Source organism: Anser brachyrhynchus (genome assembly GCF_964034855.1).
Source record: "Anser brachyrhynchus genome assembly, chromosome: 4".
Classification (NCBI taxonomy): domain Eukaryota; kingdom Metazoa; phylum Chordata; class Aves; order Anseriformes; family Anatidae; genus Anser; species Anser brachyrhynchus.
In genome coordinates, this window is record NC_137698.1 from 47,956,293 (window position 1) to 47,970,405 (window position 14,113).

General features: G+C 43.9%; 1 protein-coding gene across 5 annotated transcripts in view; it reads right to left on the reverse strand.

Moving 5' to 3' along the window:
* Positions 1-205: 205 nt before the first annotated feature.
* CFAP299 (cilia and flagella associated protein 299) overlaps positions 206-14,113 on the reverse strand; it is a 219,177-nt gene continuing 205,269 nt past the window's right edge. For 2 of the 5 annotated variants that reach the window (XR_013951060.1, XR_013951061.1), the window contains 2 exons: positions 4,025-4,519; positions 3,018-3,135 (listed from right to left, as the gene is read on the reverse strand). Coding sequence is in view for 3 of the 5 variants with exons in the window: in XM_080591546.1 (XP_080447672.1) it covers positions 3,022-3,135; positions 7,128-7,257 (244 nt within the window). In the remaining 2 variants the exon portion in view is untranslated. Of the gene's footprint in view, positions 3,136-4,024; positions 4,520-7,127; positions 7,258-14,113 lie in introns of all 5 variants that reach the window. The other 3 variants (XM_080591547.1, XM_080591548.1, XM_080591546.1) reach the window with 3 other exon arrangements.

Sequence of the window (14,113 nt, forward strand, 5' to 3'; positions counted from 1 at the left end):
CTCTCATCACAGAGAACTTCTGCTGTGGGATCTATAATAACTCTGCTTGGAGTCGAGCTGAAATAAAACATGCCTCAAGCGAACAATAGCCAAATAACAAGAATGATGTTTTTTCTTCTTGTAAAGAGCATGTACTGCACACAGGGCTAATCTGCATGGCTTCAGTACATTCAGCACCTGTGTTTTTGTTTTCTTTGCAGTGGGAACAGTGGCTTGGCCTGCACTGCTTGTCCCTGCCTGCCTCGCAGAGAATTGCCCAAAGGTTTTATTCATTTTTAATCTGACTTCTTTTCTGTATGTGGGGAGTTGGAGTTAATGGAGGATTTTCCCCTACAACTTCTTTCGCTGATGGCCAAAAGGAGAACATCTAACAAACAAGTTGTATGCTCCCTGGAGATCTTGTTGTTCTTTACATGAGATAGGGGTCAGCTACTGAGATGGTACTGGCATCATCTGTTTCCTTCTTTCAGCTGTGAAGAGACAACTGGATTGGCAAGGCTGCAGCTGGAATCACGAATTTCAGAGTTCAGGCAGTGCCGCTGCATTTTCAGATACCTTATTAAAAACCCATAAAATTTAAGTGTGGGGCTTAACTACCTGCATTGCTTGGGTTCCTCATACAGCTGGCCTTCCAAGAAACCACTTTTGGTCTGAGAATGAAAAGCTGCTGAGGCCTCACCAGACTTTCATTTAATGTAATACAAGACATTTCCAACTATGTCAAAGCATCCTGTTGTTATAGTTTAAGAGCAACAAACTTCAGATTTTGGTTTAAAAGGACATTTCAAAGCACTGTATTTAATACTAAATAATAGCCCTTCCTGTGATTCTGTTTGTAGCTCAGGATGGAGCTGTTCATCACCAATCTCTATTTTTTAGCTTCACTTTAATATCCAAAATAACAACAACAAAAATATTCCGAACCTGCAAGGAAGACCAAAGATCCATGCTCCACATAAAAAGAACAAGACTACAATTTTGGCAGGGGAGTTAAAGCAATATAAAAGAATCCAAAACATATACAGGCTAATAGTATCTGTTGTCCATTAACTCATTTATGCAGTTTAAACACGCTTGAAAAAAAACACACATTGGTATAAAGCCCTGAGTTCAGCGGGTCCTTTGCAAGGATGCACTTTCTCATCGATGCCTAAAATCATTTATCTTATGGCAGCGTGCCCACTCTGTTCCTGCAGTAAATGTCATGATCAGCAATGATACAGGGTTTCTTTTCAGAACAGAATACAGAAATTTCTAGTCCCCTTGCATTTATAGCAGGCAATAATTTCAGGCTGGACAGTTTGTATTTGTTTCTGCTGAAGAGTCACAGAGCATAGGAGCATATTCAGGGAGCTTTCATGTGGTTGTCAGTCCTTGGAAAGATTTTCTCTTGATTACCATGTGTTTGGCATGTCCACCTCGCAATGTGTCTACCCAAAGCTGAACAGTGACAAGATGCTGGGAAAACCACCACTGTCATTTTAGGGAAACTGCACTTAGTTGGTTTTAGGCACTATTCTGTTTGTCTAAGGAAATGAACCTTTTCTTTAAAAACACAAGCCAGACTACAGAAGTGTTTGGGGACAGATTTTCACTTACAGCAGAGGCTAGATTCAGTCCTTCAGACTGGCAAAGGACTATGACATGTAATTCATGAGCTTTCATTTGCGATAATGCTCTGGGGTCCTGTGTTTTGAACATCAGAAGAGACAGGACACCAGGAGATCAGCTCACAAGCAAGGATGGCTGAGAAGAAATCTAATGAGCTAACTGAGCAGTCAGTAATTCTGTAAGCCCAATGAGTACTATTCTTTTGTATCAGACATTATAGTTTACCTTTTGTTTCAAATGAGGTTTATCACTCCAGTCAGAAATTGCATGAAATTACAATTCCAAAGCATCAATTGCAAAAGATGAGGCTTCATATACCTTTACAGCCTTTCAGTTACCCATCTTTAAGGATATACAGTCCACCGGTATATTCACTGGCCTCAAAACACATAAAGCTCACTTGGTCATAATTCCCTTCCTTTTTCCTACAGATGTACACAGCACTCTATTAGACTCCTGGTTCTTCAACAGGATCAACACTATTTATCAACGAGATAAAAACAAAGGAAGTTTAATACATGGAAACAACTTCTAAAGTTGAAAATTTTCTTTTGTTACGTTTTACTTCACTAATTCTTTCCCCTTTTTTAATATTACTACTATTATGACACGGAGATAATGCTCCAGGGACCACTTTCCAACTTAGGTTTTTAAAAATCATGTTGAAAACTGATTAGATTGGGGAAAAATAATGGCAGTTCATTTGTTGAGAAGAATGAAAAATGTAATTTTCTACCAATTGTCCCCTCTACCAACCTTTGGAATGAGCATTTCTTCCTCTCCAGTGTTCAAGAAAGGCAAAAACTAATATTTTCAGAACGACTCAGGCTCTCTGATTTAGTCTCGCAAAAAACAGATCCCAAATTCTAAGCTGTGCTATCAAGGCAATTTTGCTTTAATGCTACGAAAATATTCTATAAGTCAATCTCTAGCCCATCCCTTGAGCTGCCTCAAGATACAGGGGCTGCAAATCAAGACTGAGGCAACCACAAAGCCTAGTTTTCCGATGTGATGCAAGGAATGACGGAAATCTTTGCTTGGTACTGTTAAATGAAGAAAACACCTAGAAGCACCAAGGTCAGAAGTCTGCCCTAACAGAGCATGGTATTCCCTCTACAGACATACGTCTCCCACACACGGTCCTCCACAAAATCAGAGTTACCCAAGTCGTGGGCTTTTTGTCTTTCCGTCACCAGCCCTGCGAAGAGACACAATTTGTCTTTGCTTGTTTGCCCTCCGAGCAGCCTTTTCCTTTGGTATACTTCCAGCGCCTCTGATGTGAAGGGCTGCAGTGGGTGCCCGCCGCGGGCAGGGAACCTCCTCCCGCTGGCATCTGCTGCGTCTACACTAGGGGGCTCTGCTGACCCGGCGATGGAGGCAGAGGCCGAGGCCCCGTGGTGGAGGCGAGGCCTAAAACGTCGAGCAGCCTCGCCATGATCCCGGAGCTTCGTGTGCAACCCGGCTGCTGTTCAGGGACGAGCACGCCAACCTCCAGCCTGTCAGGGTGCTACGGGACGGAGCGCTCTGTGTAAAAGCAAGACGTTACAGTAAAAGATTTTATTATATTTGGGAAATGGCAGAAGTTCATAACATTGAAAGTTTTATGGGAAAGAAAACAAGGCTTCTAAGTCTCTCCCAAATTATTGCAGCTTTGAAGTAACAACTTTCACTTTGTAATTGTTGGAACACTCCCTTTCCTTGCAGTAAAGGGATCTTTAATGCGCCAACTGCTAAGACCAAGGCTCTCAGCCTTTTCCAAAGGGAACATGCTTGTGATGAGGCTGGTAGATAAACCCCACCCTATGGTAAGCCTAGCAGCATTGCTACCATCTTTTTTTCTTGTCTGGTTCCCTCCCTTGTCCTTTTCACAAATTCGAAGTGCTAAGGCCAGCAAAGATCATGAAAATCATCCAGTCCTTCAAACAACAAGGTCCAGGGAATTTTATCCAGAGGCTGCCTTTCTGCCTTTGTTTCCTCTGCTTTCACCTCCACATCCTTCTTTTCTCTGTAATTATTTCTTTTGTTTCCTGCAAGTTCTTTCTGCCACTGAGCTTTGTGCCATTTTCCAGTAAGCAGACAGCTACGTTGGTGGTTCTACCAGCTGGGTCATGTAAGTATGGGCAACGTACCCAAGTGCCCTGGGAAGGTAAGAGAGTCCCTTGGGCCATTGCACTGCTGCCTGAACTTCTGGCATGCTGGTACTAGAACAGCAGCAATAGCAGAAATGGATGAAAAGTGGCCTTCAAGGAGCCACTCATCAAAGTGCTGCAGATTTCTTTATATTTACCAGTCTAGTGGAGTGATTTCCCTCCACTACCATGTGAATGACTTGGTCCATATTTAATGGTGTTAGCTGCTCAACACAAGTCCAGGTCTCCCTGAAAAAGGGACTCCCAGGAGGAATTTAAAATACCTCATTGTTGGGGAACTACAGGACAGTAGCTTCTTCTTTACTCCAGACAAGAATGCAGCACCTCCGTCTGTCCTGGTCACCCTGCAGCCTCAGTAGTAGTGGGAACATTGGCTCCAAACCTATCTTCCCTCTAGGTGATTTTGCAATTCACACACCCCGTTGGACTTCACAGAGGGCAAAGCAAGGGGGCCAGATACATGGACTATACAGCAGTGTGGAGTCTTCTTTCCATGTTACTTCCCTTGAGCTAGGCAAAAAACAGCTCTAAACCAGCACAAAAACTCCCTTTCTTCCCCTAAACACAAGGTAAAGGTCTTTGTTTTTTTTTTTTTAAACTGTTTATTTTTCTTCCAAATGACTTTAAAGTAGCTAAAGGAATCACTGGGAGGAAAGGGGACCTTAGGGTCCTCTTCCGATGATATGGTCGTAGATAACCACATGGAAACAGAGATCTGTTTTAACAGGTGTCCGTGTTGTGTTGTCTCCTGGGTAGACCTGAAACAGAGAATATTACAGATAGGCAGTCAGAAGAGTCAAGGCATGTTTCTGTCATTTCATCAGTCTGCTTGTTCCCTTGGAACATAAAGTTCAATAAATGCAACTAGGCTTGAGGATGGGGATTTCTCAATAGAAATTGATGTTCAGGTGCTAGGCAGTCTTATTTCTCTCTCTTGCACTGGCTTGCATAAGAAACAGCGTGGCCAGCAGGGCTAGGGAAGTGATTGCCCCCCTGTACTCGGCTCTGGTGAGGCCGCACCTCGAGTACTGTGTTCAGTTTTGGGCCCCTCGCTACAAGAAGGACATGGAGGTGCTCGAGCGAGTCCAGAGAAGGGCAATGAAGCTGGTGAAGGGTCTGGAGAACAAGTCTTACAAGGAGCGGCTGAGGGAGCTGGGGTTGTTCAGCCTGGAGAAGAGGAGGCTCAGGGGCGACCTTATCGCTCTCTACAGGTACCTTAAAGGAGGCTGTAGCGAGGTGGGGGTTGGTCTATTCTCCCATGTGCCTGGTGACAGGATGAAGAGGAATGGGTTAAAGTTGTGCCAGGGGTGGTTTAGGTTGGATATTAGGAAGAACTTCTTTACTGAAAGGGTTGTTAGGCATTGGAATGGGCTGCCCAGGGAAGTGGTTGTGTCACCATCCCTGGAGGTCTTTGGGAGACGTTTAGATGTCGAGCTTAGTGATATGGTTTAGTGGAGGACTTGTTAGTGTTAGGTCAGAGGTTGGACTAGATGGTCTTGGAGGTCTCTTCCAACCTAGATGATTCTGTGAAAGAGAGTAATAAAGTTCTTTTAGCTAAGTGCAAGTAGGAACAACTGGACCATCATCTATCTGGTCAAAGAGAAAGTCCAGTTGCAAAGATCAAGCAGCTGGCACTAAGTCTGGTCAAGCTGAAACCAGCACAAGAGAAAAGTCCTACTCATTTCAGTTTGGCCTGCACTTTGTCAAAAGCTTTGTCTGCTTGAGTGAGTGCTAAAGAAAAGCCAAAACCAGATGGATCTCTAGGGTAGTCACAGGTTCGTGCCATGCAACCTGTGGGGAACACAATTGCTTCCTAGCGTGGCTGTTGGCATGTGAGGATCTTTCACGTAGACAGTCAAGAGCTGCTTATTTGTTACAGATGTTCTGCAGCTGCAGGAAGTTAGATTGGTGGCCCACTTTCAATGCAACCAAACACATTTTTAGGTATGCATTTTTGAATTTCTAACAAACCGATGCACTTATTCTGAAATGCATATAATTTGATATTTTGTACTGTTACTATTCATACGCGACCATCTTTCATGGGAAGCACATCAAAGAAACCATCATGCTAGATCTGTTCTGCACAAACCCAAACAAATTATTGCCCAACTTAGTTCACGTTGGTTTTAAGAGTAACCAAATCCTGGGTGTGTTTGTCACATTCAATCTATAGTCCAAAAACTTCAGTTGTAAAGTTTAAAGAAGTGCAGTTAGCACCAAATGAACACAGTCGGTTTCTTACAGAAGGAAGCTGTCTATAGTGGTATTACCCATTCAGCTCTCAACAGAAAAGATACAAGTACACGTCATGATTTAATCAGCTTTCACCTATGGCTGAGAAAGGGATGTCTGGGTATGACTTCAGCATGTGAGAGCATTTGCTTTGTTTGTATTCAACTGTGATAGTCTCAATCTGCTACAAGAACAAAATAAATGGGACCACTTTCCTCAGGACTTCCCAAATCTTTTGTATTAAGGAAGAAGAGTAATGATAGTTCATACTGGGAATTCTGCTGGTTTCCGTTCACCTCTGCGAAAGTGCTGGGGTGCAAGATGGCCAATGCTTCAGATGGAGGAACTGATTCTGCTTTCTGGATTTGCTGGTATTCAGTGGGCCCTGCCAGGATTTGGGATATTACAGGTGCTGCAAGCTGCAGCTTTTGTTTCAAAGCAGCTCCATATTTATTTACTTTTACCCACCTGCAGGCATGCTTCATAACAGAGGTTTGATTTTTAAGAGGAGGTGAATATAGGGACCACCAGCCCCAGTTTGCTTTGCCAACGTTTTAACAGCTTTTCCTTTCAGATAGAGGCATGTGTGATCCTCTGAGTAAAACACAGTGTCTTCCCACACCAGATGTACCTGCTGATATAATTCCATGCTCCAGTCCTCACATCTTCCAACCAGTCCTACTTTTCCTCCTCTGTCTGCTCACTTTCCCAATGTTTCCCCCTCTGTAACACTTCCAGGCAAGGCACTTAATAGAACACAGCCCCAATGTGCAACCTGCCCTGGCAGTGATGGCAATAGTTTCTAGTTCTGGTTGGAAGAAAGGCCAAGGAAATGGAGAAGGTAGAAGAGAAACCCAGCTTTGAAGACATTTCGCTTGTATCAGTCGATTCAACTTCTGGTTTCTTTTACAAGGAAAAGGCCTAGACATACTCAGTCGTAAACACGGTAAGTGAAGGTTATCCTTACAGGGACCAAAGCAGCTGTGTTAACAAGGGAATAGCATGTCTGGGTAAGCCTGAAATATTAGCTGCATATTGATAAAGACACTATTTGCAATCAGACTCAACAGTTTAGCAGTCAAACTCCATTGCATAAAGGAAATTCAGAATATTACAAAAAAAGACATTTACCTCAGGATTCACATTTATTATTTTCCCATCCCTTTTGTTCTTGAAGAGTAGTCCACAGGCACTTTCTGCAATCACTTTGTAATTTGGGCTGGGCTTTGAAGAGACAACATTTTTATTCCAGTTGTAAAAGCTGTGAAAATGTGAAATAGAAATGCTGTACTTCTAAGGAATGTCATTCTTCCAGCTTAAAGGGCAGATTCTGACCTCCTCATTCACGTTGAGTAGTTTCTGACTCCACAACAGCCCCTCTGAATGCCAAACATTCACTGAGGAGTGCAGGTCTACTGAATATTAGAAAACCTGTCCAAATGTTGCCGTATGTATCTGATCTCTGGCAAACCAAAACTGAGGCCACTAGCTGTCTCCTCATCTATTCAGTACTAGTGTTACTAAAAGATTCAGCACCCGGGATATAACTAGCGGGAAGTGGTAGTGCTTGAGAACTACTACTGTGACGGAAACAGCTCTAGAGACCACCTGAAAGTGCTTCCCGGACCACCACAGATCTGCAAACCAGATGTGGGAACCGACAGTTTCCCCTTTGGATCTCGCTGTAACTGTCTTTCTGCCTTACTGTTTTTCTTTCTCTTGTTTTTAATGTAATTATGGTAGTCAAGTTTGTGGATGTCTCCTCATGGGCCAGATACGGTAGGATGAGCTGACCTTCAGTTCCCCAGGGAAAATCCCTGCTCCCCGAAGAGCTGTGGGCGTCAGTCTGTGATTGATTCCAGAGCAAATCACTCCATCAAAAGGACTGGGTCACTAGTTTCTGACATGTCCAGTGCTAAACACAGAGTAGGAAGGAAACATCAGCTCACTATGTCAGATACAAAATGGACACGAAATGACTTCAGCAGCTAATCAGCCTTAGTTCTAGGTTGGAGGTGCTGGAAGTCCACAAGACTTCTCACAGTTCTGGGTGTTGACTTCTCCAAATTTTTATCTCCTGGCCTCAGCCCTTTTGAGTTTTGTACTTGGCACACACCCAACTAACAGGCTGAAATTCACACACTCATTGCTATTGCTTATTTATATGTAATTTTTTAAAATTTCAGATGTAACTGCAGATTGCATGATGTGATGATGCTGCTACTCATCTCTCACTGAGATACTCATTTGATCACTGAAACGGCACATTACATTTCCGCTACTGGTCAGACACGCATGTCTTTCACAAAAGGAGGTGGAGATGGGAATAAGTCAGGAAATCACTCTGGGTATAGGGAGGATTCGAGAAACTTGGAATATTCAGTGCCTTTTATTCTAGTGCCTTCTGCGAGGATATTCCATTCCAGCTAGAGAGAGCTTTAAAAGTGCCTTGAATTCTTCCTCACTCTGAAAGACTGTAAAAAGGTAGGCCTCGCTGTTACATATAATACCGAGCCTTTTTACATCCTGAATACCTCTGGTAGAAACAGACCAATGTACAATGACACAGAGAGGAATTTACAGCACCCTTGTGGAATTCATCCTGGCATCAGTGAAGTCAGGGGTTGATTTGCCACTGAAGTCAATGGCCCTGGATTACAGCCAGGTAACGTAAAATGGACTTAAAGGTGTGCTCAGCACAAACCTATGTCCTTGAGGCAGTAGGTTAATGCAAGTAGGATCCACCCTCTGGAACTCTGTGCAGACTAACACTTGGATGTCTGCAAAAAATGAGCAAAAGGTGGGTGGACATAATTCGTGTTCAGCTTAGTGGTAATAACTGTTTTGCTTTAACACAGTAGTTGGTCAAATTAGTTCATTCTCTATAGAATTATTTTATGTTCTCGAGTCCCCACGTTAAGCAGTTAGATTTTTTCACTGTGTAAATCTAAGATTATGGAAAGAATTATATACAAATTATTTGCGCAAATTCTTTTCACTCTCTACTCAGTTACATCATTTCATCCATGCATCTTTCCTGTCTCCCCTGCGACACAACTCTGTTAACAAGACCAATTGCACAAATAGAGATTGTTCTGCTGGAAAACCACTACCAGATTAGGAAGGATTTGCTCTACATTAGCTAAGGAGGTGGGGGGAAATGTCTCTCTGCAAAGACTTCCCCACAGTCATTAAAATGAAATTAAACGTCTGAAGGAGGAAACAGTCAATTAGCTACCAGATAATAACTTCCTGCATTTTGCCAAGTTTCCAACACTACTCCTACAATACTTCCACATTCAAGTCACTGGGAACTTTGGATGTCCAGTGAAGACAAGATCAGGGCTCAGACAGGCTGTATGCTGGGGAATAAACGTCTAACACAAGCAGTTTTGTTGGGGACTCCTGCGCAATGACAAATTAGTTTCTGTCACATGCTTAGATGCTCGAGAGGAACCCACAGGCCACCGGCAAAATGAGGTGAAACCCTCAGAACTCTGTACTGATGAGTAAGAGAACGGGGCAATGCCCTGCGCAACTCTCCGGTGCCCTTCCCACACATGCGCATGTGGGAGTGCTGCACCCTGCACTGCCTGGCATTCCCGTGTCCTCTAAAACAAAGAGCAACAGATAACCTGGAGGCTGCTGCTATGAGGACGACTTTGGAGGTGTCTGGCCACAGAAAGGAATTTCCCCCTGCATTCCTTTACTCAGGTTTTTCACTGAGAACTGACGCAAGTGATGACATCAAGATTCAAGTAATCCTTGCACCCAGCTTCAGCTGGCAAGATGTTAAGGGCTACTGCTGCTAGAGGGCAGCATTACAGTAAGGTCAAAGCAATACATGAAAGATGGAAATGCGTCTAGCCAGGAGATCAGAAGAATTTTGATCAGAGGAACAAGGGATTGGAGAAGGCTTCTCTGGAGCAGCCTCTCCCCTGCCAGTTAATGTTATGGTGAAACTTGGTCGTCGGACTCAATGCATTCTACCAGGAGGATGTTGATATAAAAGGAGAGTGGAAATAGGGAGCTAGGCAATCTCATCTCATCCTTATTTCTTTCTGTAGAATAAATTCTAAAACAAACTTCGGTAGGAAGCCCTATTTATGAGTTGCTATAATCCCAATCTAACCAAACTGATTTTATTAGCAGAACTACATGGGGCTTTAAATATTTAAATTATCCTCAGATGAAAACATGGTATCAGATGAACAGGTTCAAAAGCCAAAGACAAAATTTGCAGTGTGCATTTTTTCTATTACTATTTTGTTTGATTTCCATGTGTTTTGGAACAAATGTAGCAGTTCTCAGCACGGCACTTAAGCATGTGGAGTATATTTTTTTTTTTTTAAACAATGACTTGTTGGTGCAGTGGTATAGAACAAGTAGCACACTGTTTGGGAGTACAGACAAATATGCAAGCCTTGGTTTTTTTTTTTTTTTTTCATTCATTAGCTAATTTCTGGTCTGAGCAGATTTTCGTTCTGCAGACAGGCAAATGCCCTCCCAAAACACAAGAATATGAATACAGGTTTTTGTATCCTTAAAGTTATCCTTTGGGTACCAAGATGGCAGCACATCAAACCACATGGTGCTTACACAATGTCTTTCATCCAAAAATCTCTGGGTCCTTCTGTAAACACGCATTAAACCACTTGACATTCTTGCGAGATGTAAAGCAGGCTTTATTACAGCTCATCAGTGGCTGGGGGAGCCAGGGCACAGCAAACAGCGAAGATTTTTCCCTGGGACACGTGTGCTGAAGGCAAAGCGGTGAAGAACCCCAGCTGCCAGCCCTAGCCAGGAGATGGGATGCTTTGGTGGGAGTCCTGCGGCTGCTCACATTCAGGGAGCTGCCCAACTGTTTTGCCACAGCCAAATCCCAGGCAAGAAAAGGTCCCCTTTTTCTCCCCTTAGTCTGTAGTGGGAAACCAGCTGTGATGGAGAAAGGACTTACATAGCCTTATTGTAGGGGTGGAAGTACAATGCTTGGTGCATCAGGCCTGGACAGACTGGAGAGGGTTTTAGACACAGAACAGACCAAGGGTTGCCAATCACCATCTGACCAAAAGAAAAGAAGGTGTGTGTCTCCAGGGTAAGTGCTTTGTTGTCCCAGCTTAGTATTTACTATTTAAATCAGCAAAATCAGGGAGCGAGAACATAGTGCAAAGGTGTTTATGTCTGTGTTGGCCCACCTTTGATCCCATGGGGTTAAGTTATACTACCCAGCTCTTTCTTCCCCTCAGGATAAGGATTGGTTCCTTGTTTCAGTTCTCTTCCCACCCACACATACACTAAGATAAAACCATTCCCTATAGCAGACTGGGACTTCAGTCAAAAACTAATTATAAACAATGATGGCTCAACAGCTTTTTTCAGTTTGTGGTTCTATGAATTTGCGATGCAAACTATCTGGCTCCAGACCCCCTCCTGGTAATTTACAGACCAGCTCTCTGTAGTTGGGCAGCAGCAGAAGGCTGCAGACAAGGGTGATAGGGGGATGCAGGACAACAAAGAAGAGCAGAAATGGAAATAAAACAAGGCAGCAACTCCTTTACCCTGATATCCTCCTCCTTTCTGCCCTCCAGAAGGAGTGCACTGCTAATCTTCCCAGTAAGGCTGAAAACTGGCATCCTGCGTGGTGCCAAACACGACAAAGTAGCAACATACTTGGATGGGATTTGGTCTGTCAGTCCTTCCAGAGCTTTCTGGTGTGAACAAGGTCAATGCCTCAGTGGGACATGACACTGTAATACAGCACACATGCCTGACTCCATGCCAACCATGGTTTTGTAATAAGATGCATGTCACAGACCTCTGGTTACACAAGAACAAGCTACTTTTTCCACCTAAGAAATTTTAAGATGTCCAATATTGCTTTCCCTTTTCATCTCAAAGCAGCTTGGATTGAAATAATTGCATTTACCAAACAATTGCTGAGGTAGGGTGAGATTTGTTATAGTACTTTGGGAAACCAAGGCAGTTTGATTTGTCCACAGCTACTGTGCACAGCAGCTAGTTTTGGTGGTTTCTTTTCCTGCTGACACGCTATATTGTCAGTATTGGATTAAAACCTGCTAACACTTAGCTAAACTCACATGGCCAATCTTCCAAACTGGTTGTACATCAAGAGTTACTCCAATGAACTCTTGTATACAATTGGAGAAATGAACGTCTGGTCCGTAGGACCTGTTCATGCCTTGGTTTCTTGTAGTCAGTGAAAAAGCACAGCACTTCCTGCTGTGTCTGCAGTTACAAAGCAGCGGTCACCACGGCAGATACTGCCTGACAAATCCTGTTTATGCTACTGGCACAGGGGGTAATGGGGTCCTCTGCCTCTAATCTGTGACAGGCTTCCCAGCTCAGAACTGCCATGCCAGAAAGAATCTTTTTGGCCTTGCCTTTAGCCGTGCAGTTCCCTGCATCTCATTACCAACCTTGGCAAACAGCCACATCAGCACTGGGGGCAGCAGATATCTTGGTTCCAGGCACGGGCACTGTGCCAGCCAGCGCTGGCCTAGCAGAGGTGCAGCTTCTGGACAGCTCCTGCAGCAGCACTCTGCGGCCAGCACCAGCACCTTCTCCGCGCAGGTCCCAAACATGGCCTCACCTTCCAACCTCTCCCAGGCAGCAGCAGCAACCCTGTAATCCCACTCAGCAGAGGTCAGCAGCTCACCCGGCGTGTTCAACCAGCACAGGGCAACAGCCAGTGCACCCCTGCGAGTCACTGGGATCACATCTACTCCACGGCAAGGAAGCTTATGAATAGCAAGAGTTTGAAAATGTCTCACAGAGCTTGACTCCCCTTTTTTACTGCATGGCGTAAAAAACATGATTTACATACAGCAATAGGATCCAGATGATAATCCCATGCATCTCTGCTATCTTGCAACCTGCCCACTCTATCTTGTCATCCTGTTATGCCGCAAGCCATTGCACTTCACCTTCTATCAAACCTAAAGGTTTGATAAATTTCAGTCCTTATAATCTGTTTGCATGCATCAGGTTTGCTCCCTCAGAAGGATGTCATTAAAGTCACCAAAATCCTGACTGTTACATGAACTTTTCATTTCCAAATTCTTCCCAAACTCTCCTCATCTCTGGGCACAACCATTCTTCCTGGGACCTGAACAAGTGCAAAGAAATGTTTCTACATTCAGCAGGGAACACAAGAACACTATGTTTGCTTCCAGGACAAGAAATATGGATTTTAACAATTCGTCATTGATAAGACAGAGCATATTGTTGCCTAAATGTACTTTTGAGTGCAAAAGATTTCCTTTCCTTTGTTGAGTTTGGACTGACAAGTAGAATTAGGAAATTAAACAAGAGAGATCACTACCTACATTTTAAAAATTACGAAAATAACCCAGAGACTATGTCACTGCCTTTCTGGGATGACCCATGTAATTCAGACACTGTTTCAGAACTCGGAAATGGTTTCCTCAAACTCTGGCAGAACTTCCACTGACAACTGTTCCTTCATGTATCTATAACATACCTCCAGACACTGGACTGCTGCCATACGCTGGAGTTTACAGAAGTGATTCTCCCAGGCTGTATACTGCTATATTCTTCTGTGCAAATAGGTAACATAACAAAACGAGTCTTTTCTCTGACAGAAAACATGAGCTGCATGGGAACCCATTAGCTGTGTAGCTCCATCTCTTAAACTCATTCCCAATTCTGAGAGTCCTGAGTCTCAGAAATCCAAGCAGAGGCTTGCAAGACTGACATCCTTTTTTTCACCACTGACAACGGGGGCTTTTTCCACCTCTGTGTCCCAGGTATGCAACACCCCACCTCCAGCAGCAGCCTACGGCGAGGCTGTAGCCCTCAGCCTGCTCAGCTTACAGTAAGCAGCCTTCAGTGCTGGCAGGAAGGCACAGGTGGCTGCAGGGCACAATGGTCTGAACTGAAGCATGCCTGGCGCCTGAGCTGCACTCGGGTCATCCTTTCTGTAACGCACCCTGGCTCGCTGTCACTGGCATCATGCTCCAAGGCGTAGGTCCAGGTGCTATTGCTTTCAGTGGATGTTAGCAGACATTCCCAGCATTGGAGCACTTCAAAATATTTCTGGTAGCCAAGATGTTTTACAAGAAATCTGCTCAGTACTC